Here is a 17,229-nt window from a genome sequence, read left to right as displayed (position 1 = left end):
GGGGTTGTTCCTCAGCGCTCATAATCTTCCACCACCATTTAATCATCAGGAATTGGTTCATGATGGAAGTATTGAGAATCCCTAACCCCCCAAGGTTTTTGGGCCTGCACATCAGTTTCCATTTGACGAAGCGATATTTGCGGCGGTTGTCCGCAACATTCCAGTAAAACGCCCCACGGTGTTTGTCAAAACCAGCATGAATCCCAACCGACAAGAGAAAGAAGCCCATAAGGAACATGGTGAGGGAGGAGAGACAGGCATTAATTAGGGCCACTTTACCAGCGTTCGTATTATATCTACCCCGCCAAGGAAGGACCCTGTTTCCCACCTTAGTGACTATCGGGGCAAAATCTTTGGCATGTAGCACATCCGGGGAAATAGACAGCCCCAAGTATTTGAACGGATAGGAGCCCTGCTTACAGTTAAGAAGGTCGGCCACTCGCGCGGCTTCCGACCCGTCCACACCAGCCACAATTACTTCGCTCTTGGCAAAGTTAATCTTAAGCCCCGACATAGCCTCGAAGCAGAGTAAAATAAAATTGAGGTGGGCAAGGCAGGCCTCATTCATCTCGACCAGAATAATAGTGTCGTCCGCATATTGGAGATGGGTGAGACCATGGGGAATGAGATTAGAGCAAACCAGAGTAATGTGCCCAGTGGCAGCCGCCCTAGAAAGGAGGCGAGATAAAGCATCTGCAACGAAATTGAATAGGATGGGAGAGGTAGGATCGCCTTGCCTCAGGCCCCTACCATTGGCAAAGAATTTGCTAACCTGACCATTAACATTGATGGCAGTGTGGCCTCCCGAGACCAACTGCATAATCCTATGGACGAGGGGCCCCTCGAACCCTTTGGCCAATAAAACTCTACGCAAAAAATGCCAACTCACCGAGTCATAGGCCTTCTCAAAGTCTAATTTTAGAATCACCGCTTTCGACTTACGAATCTTAAGATCATGAACGATTTCATGCAAACAGAGGACCCCGTCCAGAATGAAACGACCCTTGATGAAAGCCGACTGGAAAGGGCTAATGGTACGGTGGGCAATGGGGGAGAAACGAGTGGCTAACCCTTTAGCCGGAAACTTGGCGAAGTTATTAATGAGGGCGATCGGCCTAAATTACGAGATCAAATTAGCAGCACTTATCCATTGAGTGAGGTACTCTGCATGCGGCCATGATATTAGCAGGTTGTTGCTAATCCGTGGGCTGCCAAACATTTTTTAACTAAATAATTAACGTAGAGTTGAACAATAACAGGTTTTTTGGTATCCACTAACCCAATTGGTGCTACGGTCTGAGGGACACGTGGAGGCCAAAGAATTAGGTGGTAACTACCACCACTTGTAGATAAAATTTGTCTCATATATATATATATATATATTCGTCACCCTGGGTGGGGAATAGTTATTCTTCACCCCCCTCTATTTTAACATCAATGCACCGTAATTTTACGTTTCGTAAATTTTGTCTTATTTCCGACATAAAAAAAGACCGTAATAATATATATAATCATCGTAAAAAATATTTCATGTTATGTAAAATTACAAACGTAAAAACATAGTGTAAAATACACATAAACTGCAAATTTTCTTGCCTTATGACCTATATTTTTATTTTTTATGCCAAATTTTACGTAGTGAATCAATAGGAATGTAACTATTTGAATTCTAAACGTAATTTAATTATGATATGATCGTAAGATTACCTCAGGTGAAGAATAACTTATTCCGCATCCTGGATGATGAGTAGTAACACTATATATATATATATATATATATATATATATATATATATATATATATATATATATATATATATATATATATATATATATATATATATATATATAGTAATACTATTCATCACCCAGGTTGCAGAATAAGTTATTCTTCGTCCGAGGTAGTCTTACGATCGCTTCATAAATAAATTACATTTAGAATACAAATAGTTACATTTATATTGATTCACTACGTAAAATTTGGTATAAGAAAACAAAAAAATAGGTTATAAGACCAGAAATATCGCATTTCATGTATGTTTTTACGTTCGTAACTTTACGTAACATAAAATATTTTTTATGGCAAGTATATATTTTCTTACGTTCTCTTTTTAAGTATGAAATAAGACAAAATTTACGAAACGTAAAAATACGGTGCATTGATATCAAAATAGAGAGGGGGTGAAGAGTAACTATTCCTCACCCAGGGTGACGAATAGCGCGATATATATATACACCTTATTTTTTACTAATAAACCAAGGTGATATTCTTAGTTTCGTCTCGCTTAGGTATTGTTGAATATTTCAAATTGTGGCTACTCGAGGTGGTACAAAATTTAGTCTACCCGCCCGGTACAAAAACTCTAACAAAAATTCGTATGACGCGCCATGCCAAGCCGAGATGGACTGGCCCATTGCCGGACGCTATACCACAGCCCCAAAGTGCGCTCTTCTCAAAGGAATAAAAAAAAGGAAAATTGTGCCATCAGTAATCGTACCGGTACCGGGGAGCTAGCGCAGGTAACTGGAACATGCTAGCCAATAAACTAGACAACTCTACGTGTCAGATTCCAATCTTTATTTATTAAACAATACTAGCAGCAGCACCGGATCCTAAAACATACGTGAATACTTTGCAAAGTTGTGAACACAAAATTTATACTCGATCATTTTTGTAGAAGGAACAATTTTTTGAATTTGGACTTTTTGTAAAAGGAACAAGTTTTTGAATTTTGAATATTTTTGAAGCACGAACATTTTTAAAACGCGATTTAGAAAAAACTAAAGAATGATTCGCTGACGTGATTCTTTTTTTAGATGGACTCAAACGTGATTCTCCTATTTACGTAGAAAGGAAGTTTTTTTTTTCTATTACTCCCTCCGCTCATTTTTATAAGACGTTTCATACAGTTGACATTGAACTGTTTTAGGTGATGTCTGAATTGTGTACAATGTCTTATAAAAATGAATAAAGAAAGTATAAAAAATGGTAGGATTGTTTCTAGGGCAAGCCTCGATTGCTCATACCTAAAATTCATATACGTCGTCCTCATCTCGCACGTTACACCTTTCCCTCGGTGACCCCACCTGGTTTTTCTCAAACCAAACGATCACCAATGTCTTCACAAAAAAAGAAACAATGGTTGCAATCAATCGGCGACGATCACAATCGACACCCCTGCGCGGTGTGTGATCTCCCCACCCCGGGAACCCTTGGCTCTCTATCCATCACCGATCTTTCTTCTTCCAAACTAAGTTTCTATGGTTCCGGCTGTGCCAACCCAAAGGCTGCTGCCACCTAGGATGCCTACGACGAGCTGGAGAAGATGTGGAGGCAGTGGTGATAGTCACAAAGGAGGAGGCGAAGGAGCTGGGCAGCATGAGCGTCGCAGATGTGTGCATGTGGCTGAGTGGATCGAGGATATGGAGCAGCTCATGCAACAGTGGTACTTCGATCTTGACGGCCGGTAGCGCCGCCGATGAGTCCCGTCTCACCATGGTCGTGCACATGGATCTCTCAGCGGTCCCCGAGGAGGCCGCTTTTGATTTCCATATAGACTTAACCAACATCAAGAACACCTGCATAAACTTACGACTTTATGTCAACATGAAAACAAACAATTAGGAAGATTTGTCTATGCATTCCGCCAAAAAGTTCTTCTTGTTCAATACCACGTACCACCTATTCATAGTCCAATCATATGTACATGGCTGCATATAATCATTAAGGTAGGCTGAATCTGAGATTGTTATTTGGATGTTTGTGTAGTAGTGTCAACATTAATAACTTGAAATATGCTTTTATTTTCTCAAATCCAAGATATTGTTGATATAGTTTGGAGCTCAAGACCAACTGGGTCTAGGTAGATTTTGGTACTCCCTCCGTCTAGGTGTGTAAGTCATCTTAGGTTGTGCACCATGACCAAGGCGGAGGGAAAAACGAGATAAATTGATGTCTTTTTGCTAATTAGTAGCATTGCATGCAATAACTAACCACTGCATGTCATGTTTGTTAGTCTCAAGTCATTAAAAGCATGCACGACCTACATCCCTTATTGGTTGATATGTCACGAAACAAGAAACGAGGAGGGAGTTAATATACCATGCCTAAGTGTTTTGGGATTATTTGGTTTTTGTAAGGTGACTTACACACCTAGACGGAGGGAGTAGCTAGGTTTCAGATATTGAGTTTTTTATTTCTCCTGCTATGTTGTCTTACTTGGGAAATGGTGAAAATATTGCATTGGTAAGTACATTAGTTTGTAGGCGGCGACACATATACAAACATGTGTACTCACGTGTCACAAGCAACCGAGCTATCTCTTGAGATGTACGACAAATCTCTCCGACCCTTCTGAAGAAGCCAGAAAAGGTTGAAGGCAATGTCTTCACTGAGACATAAAAGTGGTTTTTCTACACCCCAGTTCAGTGCACCCATGCAAAAAGACATAGCAAAACATTTCAAAAAATTATAAAACTTTATGGGAATGTCATCAACAAATGTTATGGGCACTTGCAAAGTTTGGTGGTCAAATAACATTCGAGGAGGTTTGTACAAAAAAGACAAAATCACTAAAAATTAATCAAAATGTAAGTGCACTATTTGAGCATATTTTGCAATTTTGTCTTTTTTTTCAGAGCTCCTCGAATGTTATTGACCACAAAACTTTGCAAATGCGCATAACATTTGTTGATTATCTCTCCCACAAAGTATCATAATTTTTTTGAAATGTTTTCTATATTTTTTTGCGTGGGTGCACCGAGTTGGGGTTCAGCCACTACTTTCACATGAAGTAAATAAGTAAATTATCTCCGGGAGCTGCTGATCCCGATTTATAGTATGTATAATAAATCATCAACGCTAAAACATAGGCATTTACATATTATGGCCATAAAGTCTTTAGTTGTTCTCAATAAAGTTGTTGTTTCGAATTAGGAACAAGATGCCATGATTGATGTCTCTGAAGATGGTTATGTTGAAGGTTATACGAGGAACATGGCAACCACCTTAAACATCCTTTTGACCCAAACATCGATGATATGGAGAAACAAGAACAATTGCATCCACTACGATATTTTTATTATCTAATGGCAATGCAATAATTAATCTGCTGGTGTGGTATGCTTTGTCACTAGGCATCGACAAACTGATCTACAACTTCGTACTGAAGTTTGTCGGATAGAAAACATGATGTATATATCAGTGCTCTTAATTTAATATCATTTCTTCGCTTTCTAAATTAGTTCAAAGAAAAACATGATACTCTAGCATGCAAACAACACATATACTTATGTCCAGTGTAATTAAATTTATTTATAAGTAACTACGTATGCTCTATTTATAACGCAAAATATATATCAGTTTTTAATCAACAACAGATTCGTAAAGTATACATGCAGGCAAGCAATTCTGATGGCAATCTCAAGTCATGGATACTAAGAAATAAAGAAGGAAAAGAGATAGAGAGCGTATGCACGAATGACCAATGAAAAAAATTAAGAAAAACTGAAAAAGCGTTGTGAAGCCTGTCAACTAAAAAGAGAATTAAATATCCACCCCAATTGCAAAAAAAAAAACACACAAGGGAGGAAGAAATATGCAAACATGAAGTCAACACAGAAGATCAAAAGTGTGTATGGGAAAGGCAGAAATACATAAATATGCAACCGGAACAAAAAAAAGCTAGAATAGAGCTAATTACAGCTAACCGTGAATTGAGACATCGTATTGAAATTGGATGAAAAACATGATGTGTGCTCTTACTTCAAAAATACTTTGAATTAGTAACTGAACTCTTGAAGAACGTGCTTTAAATTCGAGAAAAAATGCACTCGACCGTGCACCCTTCTCTCCACAACCACTGCCCATCCAACCCGTAGCGGCATGTTTCCTAGTAATAGATAAAATGGTTTGAACAAACAAATGTATGAAAAAAAAGAAAAACTCTCACGTGAAATAACTTTTTCAAAGAGTACTCAGTGATTTGGCAGATTAGGCCTTCACACTGTTAAGAGCATCTCCAACAGCCGCGCTAAACAAACGCCGTGCCGTAAATTTTGCCATTTTAGCGCACACGCAACCTGTAGAGTGGCTCCAGCGGGCGCGCAATAACCGCGCGCGCGGCATATGGAGTTGGGCGCGCGGTCCGAATCGCTAACTCGCGCTGTGTATTTGGGGCGCTCGCTTCCGCGCGCAGCACACACGAGCGCTCGCGCCGCACTCTCTCCTCCCCGCCACTTTCGCCCCACGCGCACCGGCGCCGGCGAACTTGACCCGATGGATGCACGCGCCGGCACCCCGCTCACCCCATCCTACAGCCGCGACCCCTCCACCGCCGCCGCCGCCGCCGGAAACCCTAGCGCGGGGAGCGTTGGCCTCGCCACCACCGGAGCTCCTCCGAGCATCGGCCTCTTCATGCCGCCGTGGATGATGGCGTTGCGCCAGCGCCGCCCCGTGCGCCCCTCCCCCCTCGAAGCTCCCCAATGCGGTGCGGCCGAAGAAGGGCAAGACATCCGCGAAGATGAACAAGGCGGCGGACGGCTCCGGCACCTCAAAGGCGAGGAGAGGAAGGTGGCTTTGGAGGAGAGAAAGGTGAACAATGAGGAGCGAACTAGAATGTTGGAATGGGAGAATCACTTGTTCTTTTTGGACACATCTATCCTCAATGAGGCGCAAAAGGAGTATGTCAATCTTGCCCGTGAAGAAGTCTTGATCCAAAAAAGAGCCATGATTCGCACAATGGGTGGCGGTGGCCTTGGCGCCATGAGTGGCGGTGGCCTTGGCGCCATGGGAGGCATGGGTGGCTTTGGAGGTACCGTGGGCGGCTTAGGTGCCATGGGTGGCTTTGGAGCTACCATGGAGACCATGGAGCCATGGGTGGCTTTGGAGCACCCCCGGCGCTATGGCCGCCATGGGAGGCATGAGTTTTGCTTCTCTCATGGGAGGCATGGGTCCACCTCCGGCCGCTATGGGCGGAATGTCTTCCGGTGTGCCTCACACACCTTCCCATGAAGATGCCGTTGAAGATCTTGCCAACACCGTCCGAGCTTCACGTGGTGCGGTGTGCGACAATGATGATGATGAGGAGGAAGAATCATCTTCGGAGGAGGAAGAATCGTCTTCCGAAGATGAGGACGAAGACGAGGACGAGGCTTGATGTGTCTTTCGTTTGTGTCATGAACTTGGTTTGCATTTTGAACTTGGTTGGATGAACTTGTGGGCATGATTTTGAACTTGTGGGCATGAACTTTTATTCGTCAACTTGTTTCTGTGAAATTTATATGTCTCATGTTCATTGCATTTCGAATGTTTGAAATCCATTTTGTGTCCAAAATGCAATATATGCAATGCCCCGACGAGTCGCGCGTGCGGCATTTTTTGCGCGTTGCTAGAGCGGCGCGTGCTGCATTTTAGCGCGGCTGTTGGAGCCAGCGTTGCCGGCCGCGTAAAACCAGGCAAAGGGCGTGCGGCAAAGTAGTTTTTAGCGCGCGATCTGTTCTTCCGATTTTCTCTTTGGCTGAATCTTACCACGGAGCCGGTACGCTTGCTAGGTGTTCGCCGAAATTCCTGACAAGTAACAGGCAGTGCCGCTGACATGCTGGTCGCCTTTTCAGGTACACCACCAATCTTTCTTGCGTTCCTCAATGGGAAGGAGTGGATGTAGTCGCATACGACCAAGGGTACACTACTACAAAATCTGGTTCCATGTGGATTGGTATCCTTCCTTTCTTTCCTTGTCTCCATCGATCCGGAATTGGTTGGATCAGCAGGATAACGCCAAAAAAGTACATTTTAGCCTAGTCATTCAGAAAATTTCGCCAGTTACTAGCTCTGAAATGATCCCCAAGCGTGTTGCAGCTATTACTGAAGTTAGTTTGTACGACACTCCAACAGTTAAGCACCAAAAATGTGTGCTAGTTCGCTCCTGTATCCCAGAACTCTTTGGGCACCAACATTGTGATTCTGCACTTACTACTTGACTGAAATCACCCTTAACCAAGCAACAATGTTGTTATATGCAACAGGAACACAAGTAGAAGATGATGATCAACCATGTTCTAGGACAGAGTCACAGATCAGCGAGACATACCATCATTCATGAATTTTTTGAACAGGCATCAGACATAACAACACCTAGCTATGCTCTTCAAATTGATACAAACGCTAGAAATTTCACACCATCTAATGTTACTCGAAACATAATTAATGGTTCCAGCCTGTCTTGTAGATTGTGGAGCTGTGCATGCAAATTTGGACGGTAGTGATCCTAGAGGATTTTATATATGGGGATTGAAGTGGAGTTATTCAATATGATGAGTTTAATAGTTAACGCCTGTAGATACTCAGCTGTTTCAAGTTCAGCTGACATAGTATTTTCTTATTTCCTGGACAGATTTTCTGATCATGAGCATGTCCAAGTCTCTGCGGCCATCTCCATGCTATTTATCTTCCAATACATTTTTTTTACTAACTGGCTGGGTGTTATTTGAATGGAAGAGAGCATACCACTGAAAATTACAGTTTACATTTTCTTATACAGAGGTGTATGTATATTAACATGAGCGACATTTTTTTCTAATTGATTTCTATCGCTACTAATCGATAGTGGACAACGTTGACGGCATACTTTTTTCTTGCTCTTAGGGAACCACAGCATCATCGAGCTGGTTATTAAGGATGTACCTTCCAGAGCAATTGTGTGAAACAAGTGCTCCTTCCGGAACAGCAGCGCTAAAATTACACGCTGTATGCATCACATGAACACAAGTGACTCTTAGTTTCCATGCGTTTGTGCAATAATAATTAATAAGCTGAAGCTCAAATTAATATTTTTTTGTTCTGTTTGCAACAAAGCAGAAGCAGTCTCCACTGAAGGAATGAATACTGAGAGTGACAAATGATAAGTAGTCCTATTTGTCTTTACCAAATAGGTATACTCAATATCTTTATATATTAACAAAACATGCCCAGCAATCGCTTGGATGCGATGCGGTACTTAGGTACAAAGGATAAAACATCAGATATTAAATTGGCATGCTTAAAAGGTGTAAAGGCAGCTGCCGTCGTCACTCCTCGCCGTTGGGTCGAAGTTCTTGGCAGTCTGGTCGGTGCATCCTGCCGGTACAGGCAAAGTACCTTGCTGTGCCCCTTTACCTGCAATTTAATTGTTTTGGACGATCTGATGAGAAAGATGAGCTTGATATGCCAGAAGAACAGGTAAGAAGAATAGGCCTCCACTGTTTGTTTATGATTCACTCTTTTGTTTCAGAAGTAAGCAAGTGAGAAGTAAGTATGTATGTAAAGTAGGTGCTGAAAGTATAAAAGGATTGTGCGTAGTTCACCTCCTCCTATGCAGCAAGAGATGGTGGGTGTGTATGGAGAATGTTCTAACCGTAGAAGGTACCAGTCTTCATCGCATCCTGGTTAGCATCACCCAGAGCTGCCTGGCTCATGTAGGTGTCAGCAAGCTGCACACGCTTGACATTGTCCTGCTCCTGGACGAGCATGTGCCCGTACTCTAGCAGCTTCTCCACTGTCATCTTTGGCTGCTCAAAGGTCACTGGTCCGTCCCGCGAGTTCACCAGCTTCTTGCCAATGTTCTCGATACCGGTAGAGGTCACCCACTTGCGCACCTCGTCGTCGTACACCCGAGCACGCAGAGCACCGAAAAAGTCTGTAGGATCGACGATCCTTTGTCAATACTATATAACTTGATTGCCCTGATGAATATTATCTCTGCAGTGCAGTTGTGAGGAACATACCGATGGATTGTCCTGGGAAGGTGTCGACGATCTTGACGACGGACTCGTCGCTGACATTGTCGGTCTGGAAGATACCCTTGCAGACACCGATACGGTCGTCGCGGGTGGGAGCCCAGTAGAACTTCTCCATACGACCATCACGGATCAGAGGGGCGTACAACGTCGAGAAATCGTTACCAGTGACGACGATGGGCACACGTGGGTTCTCCTCCTTGTTGTACATGCCTGGGAGCTGCACATTGGTGGGGGCATCGGCGATGTTCATGAGGGTGGCGTTCACCATCTGGTTGTTGACGGTGTACTGTGTGGTCCCGCCCATCCTACCCGCACCGGCGTCAAGATCGTTGATGAAGAGGCAGCACATCTTACCCTTCTTGATCATGTCTGCAGCCTCACGGTACCGCTGCCTGATGAGCTTGGCTGGCTCTCCGGCGTTGCCACTCTCCAGCTCTCCGGCACTCATCATGATTGGGCTGTGGTGAAAAGCACACGTCATTATCTATTATTAGCACTTTGGCTTCAGGCATCTATAACCGTGTGGCAGTATGTATAATAGATGAATGTAAATTCCTACTTGATGCCCATCTTGGCGAAGACAAGCTCACACTGGAAGGATTTTCCTTGACCCTTGCCTCCCCAGATACCCAAGATGAGTGGGATCTGAATTTCGATTCAAGGTCAGTTTCAGAATCGGAATGATTTTCTTGCTGCTAATCAGTTAAATTAAATAGTAGGTGATGATGCATGTCGTACGTACCTTGATGTTGGGCAGGGTCATGAAGTTCTTGGAGAGATGGACAACAAGCTTGTCCATGAAAGCAGGAGCGATGTAGAAGCCTCCCATGGTGTTGTCGAAGTCGTACTTCTTGAGTCCCTGGCTGACGTACTCGTATGAGCTGAGGACGGCCTCGTGGGTGCCGTCGCCAGTGGGCGCCTGGAAGAGGGAGTCCACGATGCCCTTCCCTCTGGTGATGTCCTGCTGGTCGTCGGAGATATCGTACGCAAGACCCTTCCACTTGTCGGTGTTCCTCTTCTCGTCGATGTTTTCCGCTGCCATGACCGTGAACCTGTTGGCCTTGGAGCTCTTGCCATGGTAGTTCACGGCCGAGGTCACCTGCTTCTTGAGCTTCTTCCCGAGGAAGTTGGTCGGCGTAGAAGCCTGTATACATTACACATACACACATGAGACGCCGTTGAAGACATTGATATGGTATCATCACTAAGCAAGAGACGCAATCAATCAATCGATCGATCAATCAGTGTGTCATACGCACCGGGGCACCGACGGTGGAGGAGAAGGCAGCAGCCATCTCTGTGCTGCTTGCTCGACCTTGCTAGCAACGGTGGATGCGCGGCTGTGCTGGTGATCAGTGATGAATGACTGCTGCTGCTCAAAGTATAGAGGCCGAGCTATGAGATGCCTTAAATACACGTGGATTGGCATATTGCTGCGGTGGGGAGCTTAGAGGAGGAGGCGGCATACACACACCCCTGCTTGTGGATCAGCTTCCCGATCCCCCACAGGCCACACGCTGGAGATTGGGTTCTAAGCGTCTTGGCCGGCCGGTTGGATGACTTGGACCGTCAAGACCAAACGCTGCTGCTGCAGCTGCAGGTACGTCTGCTGGCCATCAATTCCATGGCCTTCCACGGCCACAGAATCTAACCATTCATGCTCAAATCATCTCCATTTTCTTCCGTGCCTTTCGTTTTTCCTTTCACCGGATCGCCCGTATATACTATCTTGTTTATTAGCCAAGCTATGTCGTTGCATAACCACAAAAAAGGCTCTCTCGTTGCTTGTTGGATGAGGCACCCAAAATTGTATTCTAGTTCAAATACCACAAATTTGTTGCTGCCATACATATACTGGTTTGTTGATAACCATCAAGCTAGGGATGTCATTTGGCACCACACAAATCAAGTCCTGGTTGACATCAAGCACATGGGTTTGTACTTTTGTGTAATCCAATAATATTGCCACTTCGGTAAAAAAAAAAGAAGCGTATTAAGAGAAAAAGCTAGTCATGCAGTTTTTCATTTTGAGGATAAAATGATGGCTGTGTGTATATGTCACGTCTGTAATGTTTTCATGTAAATGTTATTGGTGCTGCTTGGCTCAAGTTTCCTGGAATACTCATTGTCTTGGTCTACTACAGACCATTGATCCTTTTGATGAATGCTAGCCGTGTTTGCCTTGCACAATCTTTGTCCAATACGCCCTCTAGTGATGTTGTCTTGTTAATCAGTTTCCAAATCCGTCAAGAGGAAAATAAACATGTCACTAGTCATGACCCCCACATTTACAGTACCTAATCAATAATTTTCAGAGGATTTCCAGATATCTGCTAATCTTCCGACAAATGCTAATATCAAGAGGTAGGTTGTTGGGACCCCTAGCTTGCATCCATTATTAGAGAAATGATTAAGCCGAAAATGACGATTCAGGTATATATATATGCAATAACATATACTTCATCCGCTCATAAATATAAGTTTTTTAGAGATTGTAATATGGACTATATACGGATGTATATAGACGTAGTTTAATGTGTAGATTCACCCATTTTACTCTGTACGTAGTTCATATTGGATTCTCTAAAAAGAGTTATATTTAGAAACATAGGGAGTATAATTCGATTTTCTTTCAACAAGAGACGTACAAGTTACAATTGGGTTACCTGTGCGGCGATGAATCAAAAAGTTTGAGTCCAAAATATTCCAAAATATATATAGTGCATGCATGCATCTTAACTAGGACGGGCTGGCCTTCATTCTACTTGCCGTAGAAGGCGCCGGTCGCCATGGCGTCGTCGTTGGCTTGGCCGAGCGCCGCCTCGCTGAGGTACTTGTCGGCGAGCTGCACACGCTTCACGTTCTCCTGCTCCTGGACCAGCATGTGGCCGTACTCCATGAGCTTCTCGATGGTCATCTTGGGCTGGTCGAACGTCGGCGGCCCCTCCCTGGAGTTGACGAGGCGCTTGGAGATGTTCTCGACGCCGATCTCGCCGACCCACTTGCGCACCTCGTCGTCGTACACCCGCGCCCGCAGCGCGCCGAAGAAGTCGATGGATTGCCCCGGGAAGGTGTCCACCAGCCTCACCACAGCCTCGTCCGGGACGTTGTCGGTGCGGAAGATGCCCTTGCACACCCCGATGCGGTCCTCGCGGGTGGGCGCCCAGTAGAACTTCTCCATGCGGCCGTCGCGGATGAGGGGCGCGTACAGCGTCGAGAAGTCGTTGCCGGTGACGATGATGGGCACGCGTGGGTTCTCCTCCTTGTTGTACATCCCCGGGAGCTGCACGTTGGTGGGCGCGTCCGCGATGTTCATCAAGGTGGCGTTCACCATCTGGTTGTTCACCGTGTACTGCGTCGTCCCGCCCATCCGCCCCGCGCCGGCGTCCAGGTCGTTGATGAAGAGGCAGCACATCTTGCCCTTCTTGATAATGTCCGCCGCCTCGCGGTACCTCTGCCGGATCAGCTTGGCCGGCTCGCCGGCGTTGCCGCTCTCCAGCTCTCCGGCGCTCATCATGATGGGGTTGATGCCCATCTTGGCGAACACCAGCTCGCACTGGAACGACTTGCCCTGTCCCTTGCCTCCCCAGATGCCCAGGATGAGAGGGACCTTGATGTTGGGGAGCGTCATGAAGTTCTTGGCGAGGTGGACGATGAGCTTGTCCATGAATGCCGGGGCGATGTAGAGCCCGTCCATGGTGTTGTCGAAGTCGTACTTCCGCAGGCCCTGGCTGATGTACTCGTAGGAGCTCAGGATGGCCTCGTGGGTGCCGTCGCCCATGGGGGCCTGGAACAGGGAGTCCACGATACCTTTCCCCCTGGTGATGTCCTGCTGGTCGTCGGAGATGTCGTAAGCGAGACCCTTCCACCGATCGGCATCGGTCTGCTTGCCCTCGTCAAGTTCCTTTTTGGCCGCCATGGCCCTGACCACCCTACTGTTGATCTTGTTGCCACCATGGTAGTAGTTCAACGTACCGGCCTGCTTCTTCACCTTCTTCCCGAGGAAGGTGGTCGGGGTCGACGCCTGCACAAGTATGACACGGTCAGCCCCAACCAGATTCATGTACGTTGGTTCACTTGGTTCAATAGCAGTTGCCACGATGCACGCTTGGGTTGAATATGCCTCTCTGATTCAGAGGATTCCCAAAAAAAATTTGGAGCATTCTAATCCTTAGGATTTTTTTTCTATGTGAGTTGTTTGATTTGTAGGATTTCAATTCACATGATTTTTCTTCTTCTTATGATTCATCTGTACTTCTTCCGTTTGAAATAAGTGACTCAACTTTATAATAACTTTAGCAAAGTTAGTACAAAGTTGAGTTACTTATTTTGGGACGAAGGGAGTACTAGTTTTTGTAGGAAAATTTTCATCCACTCCAACCTAATGTGAGGAATTTTATGGTTTTCTTGCACACAATCAAACAACTATACTAAGTCAAAAGTTTTGAAGATGGTATGCCAGTCCATTCCCGTGTTTCTCCTATTCCAACGATTTAGGAATCCCACGAATTTTGTCTTAGTGAATCCCGATTCGACATTAAAAATATATTGATTCTTTCCCAATAAACGAAGACTTTTTACAAAGAGGTCGTAAGTTTTCTACAGTGTATCAATTGTTGAATTAGGCATTTGTAGTCTTCAGTCACTATTCAATTGCATGTCATATACAATTAATTAGTTCATTCAAAAGCTTGAGCCCGTGAAGAGAGGCGGAAGGTCGAATATATATTTCGACGCTCCAACTCATACCAGGAGGGGTGGACCCGTGTTGAGGGGAGTGGGGGCCAGGACCGCACTTAAAATATGAAATTTCAATATGATTTGTTTAACTTCTAGGGGAAATGCTAAAACTCAATGAATTTAGACAAAATGTACCACGACTCTTATGTTTTGCCCCGAGTCAAAATAGTTTCTAGGTCCGCCTCTGCATACCGGGCCTTGAAATTGATGCCTCATGGGTTGAATAACATATTGGATTACAGAACGGCTTAACCAGTTCAACCAAAAGTTCTTGCTGATGGAGAATAATGAGAAATATATTTCATTAGTCAGTTTTTTTAAATAATTGTATCTAAGTTCAATCTTTCTTCCCTCTCCCTTCCTCCTTCATGTCGACCATTCACTTTTCTTTTAAAGATTATTAGATCTAGATCTAGTTTTCTCCTCACTTAGTCCCTTCTTGAAGGCGGGAGACAAACTGATTGAGAATCTATATGTCACTCAAATTCTCACAAACGGGCTAGACAACCATGTGCCTTCACTCGAGACTTTTTTAGCTCCTACCTTTGTTCCCCACCTCCTGTAGCCTCTAAAGAGTGTAACCACCAACTTCCCACATTTCTCAACCCTCCCCGCCACCACCCTCACCCCGCACTATTTATAGTTTGCGTCGTGATTCAATAAAGCACACACTAGTTGCTCCTTAAGAAAATCTCGAGACCACCTCCTATTCTTTTCCATCCACACCATCATGGATCAGTCGCTAGTGTTGCCTACATTATCTTTGTCGTGCTAACTCAACATTTATGTATGGTCATGCGCAAACCGAGCACAAATGACCTCATTTGATAGCCTCCGCCCCACGGCGGCCGGCCATCCACCCTAGTCTTCATAAGCCCCGGAAGGCATGTGTGAGGAAAAGATGACCTTGTCCGAGTCAACACATAGAGGAGGCCCTGCTTGTCGCGTCCAAATCTCAAAGCAAGATCACAAATTATATTGAAATTGTACAAAATAAAACAATTCAAACCTGAAAATATGTAGCAAGTCAGCCATATTTAGAGGAGGCGATGAGTATTGTTAATACCGAGTGTGTTGTTAGTAACTTAGCGAGTAGATGTACATACGTTCTGTCCACTGGATTAAGGATTAGCTACCATGAGTGTAGGTCATAGTCATACGTACCGGAGCTCCAACGGTGGATGAGAAAGCAGAAGCCATCGTGTCGATTGTTCTCTCCCCGCACCTGATAACTTAATTAGTTTCAGATTAATTTGATGTGCGTATACGTGCAGTGGTATACGCAAGCTCAGCTTAGGTGTACTACTAGTACACCTGCAGATGCAGCTCGACTGAGATGGTCACAGATCGACCGAGCTGATGTGGATAAAAGAGAGGGTGCGCCGGCTAGCAAGTACAGATGCGATGCCGATCGGTGCAGCTTGGCTATGGCGGCTTATATAGGTGCACGCACAGACGGCCATGGAGCAAACGTCCAACGCGACCGGAGTGACCTACAGCGTGCGAGACTATTCTAGAGCGTCCCCGCGTAATCACGCAGTGAAGAAAGATGTGATTGTTAGGCTCTAACTGGTTTTGCTTAGCGCGATCGGCTGCGATAAGTACTGAGGCGAGCCAAGTGGAGAGGATGATGAGATGTTAATTGTGAGGATGGGGTTGGGCATCGCCCAGGAGCCACACGCTGAGGATTGGCTTCCTGGCTACCCGCGCTCAGTCCATCCGTCTCTACACAAAAGCGTCGACGTGGCTGCTTGTCAGCCTCCCGATCGGCGCATCCGACGGCCTAAAAGATATCTAAGCTGCCTGCCTTCGGTTCCTCGTGTTACGGGCCCGGAGCATGCATGCATTATTAGTTTTCTTTATGCGGGTATGCATGCATTATTAGTTACGACACAATGTTCCTATCAGCGTGCGTCGCCGTAGAAACACTGATGCCTTCATCCTTCACCATAAAAATCACACCTTGTTCGCTCTAATTTCTTTTTGCATTTTGCATGAAACGTCTAGACTGGCTTTGCAGCACCACAAAGTACTAATCCCATTCCTCCAGTAGGGCCCGAGTTACTGTCAGGAAACTTCATGAACTAGCTTTTTTGTTTTGTATCTACTAGGTTGTACATCACCACAAAATCTAAATTTTCCATCTAGTCTAAAAAGCCTCTCCGGTTATTTTTCATTCCTTGCTTATTTATTTGGACACCTGTGAAATTAATTTTATAGATAAAACCGAATCACATTCTATTTTTTGAGCGTAGAACTTAAGGGTATGTACAATGGTGCTATCTTAAGAGCGCCGCATAAAATAAACTAGAAGGATTGGGCGCGCTTTACTGCGCCGTTGGTGTTGTTGGGTTCCTTTAAAAAATTACTCACTACGTTTCAAAATATAAGGTATATTTTTTTTCGTCAAACTTTTTAAGTTTGATAAAATTTGTAGAGAAATATGCTGAAATTTGGGATGGGCTTTAGGCCCATATAGCAATTTCTGAAAAATCTCTAAGGGCCCATGTGGATTATTGGCACTAGGTGTAGTGGGAAGTTTAGTCCCACCCCGCTAGTGGAGAAGGAGTTGGACCTCTTTATAAGGGATTGTTTTCCACATGCTATTGGAGCTTGAGAATAGAAGAGCCCCTCGCACACTCCTCCGCTGCCCGCCACACCTCGTCGCGACGTGCCGCAGGTTGCGGGAATGAGCCGAGCCGAGCTCACACC

At 44.8% G+C, this 17,229-nt stretch overlaps 2 protein-coding genes across 3 annotated transcripts; both read right to left on the bottom strand.

The window, feature by feature from the left end:
* Window positions 1-8,891: 8,891 nt before the first annotated feature.
* On the bottom strand, window positions 8,892-11,593 carry LOC109757802 (ribulose bisphosphate carboxylase/oxygenase activase A, chloroplastic). Of its 2 annotated transcripts, none has more exons than XM_020316637.4 (6): window positions 11,037-11,593; window positions 10,520-10,921; window positions 10,337-10,422; window positions 9,763-10,235; window positions 9,343-9,674; window positions 8,892-9,154 (listed from the first exon to the last, which is right to left on the bottom strand). In XM_020316637.4, the coding sequence occupies exons 1-5, from the start codon at window positions 11,070-11,072 to the stop codon at window positions 9,388-9,390; spliced, it is 1,284 nt and encodes a 427-aa protein (XP_020172226.1). In that variant the 5' UTR covers window positions 11,073-11,593; the 3' UTR covers window positions 8,892-9,154; window positions 9,343-9,387. The 2 variants fall into 2 exon arrangements, with proteins under 2 accessions (XP_020172226.1, XP_020172225.1); XM_020316636.4 differs by having other exon boundaries at window positions 9,393-9,674; window positions 11,037-11,411.
* Window positions 11,594-12,375: 782 nt separating this feature from the next.
* On the bottom strand, window positions 12,376-16,089 carry LOC109757774 (ribulose bisphosphate carboxylase/oxygenase activase B, chloroplastic). The gene is made up of 2 exons (XM_020316601.4): window positions 15,682-16,089; window positions 12,376-13,801 (listed from the first exon to the last, which is right to left on the bottom strand). The coding sequence occupies exons 1-2, from the start codon at window positions 15,715-15,717 to the stop codon at window positions 12,539-12,541; spliced, it is 1,299 nt and encodes a 432-aa protein (XP_020172190.1). The 5' UTR covers window positions 15,718-16,089; the 3' UTR covers window positions 12,376-12,538.
* Between the last annotated feature and the right edge of the window lie 1,140 nt (window positions 16,090-17,229).

This window comes from Aegilops tauschii, chromosome 4 (genome assembly GCF_002575655.3).
Source record: "Aegilops tauschii subsp. strangulata cultivar AL8/78 chromosome 4, Aet v6.0, whole genome shotgun sequence".
Lineage (NCBI taxonomy): Eukaryota > Viridiplantae > Streptophyta > Magnoliopsida > Poales > Poaceae > Aegilops > Aegilops tauschii.
This window is presented reverse-complemented; position numbering and strand designations above follow the sequence as displayed.

Bases quoted from the DNA above. Each gene is read 5' to 3' on its own strand.
- LOC109757802 (XM_020316636.4), bottom strand. From the start codon at position 11,072: ATGGCTGCTGCCTTCTCCTCCACCGTCGGTGCCCCG. The intron at 10,922-11,036 runs GTGCGTATGACA...TAATGTATACAG, and splicing joins CCTCCACCGTCGGTGCCCCG to GCTTCTACGCCGACCAACTT. The intron at 9,675-9,762 runs GTATGTTCCTCA...TCGATCCTACAG, and splicing joins CTTCCCAGGACAATCCATCG to ACTTTTTCGGTGCTCTGCGT.
- LOC109757774 (XM_020316601.4), bottom strand. From the start codon at position 15,717: ATGGCTTCTGCTTTCTCATCCACCGTTGGAGCTCCG. The intron at 13,802-15,681 runs GTACGTATGACT...ATACTTGTGCAG, and splicing joins CATCCACCGTTGGAGCTCCG to GCGTCGACCCCGACCACCTT.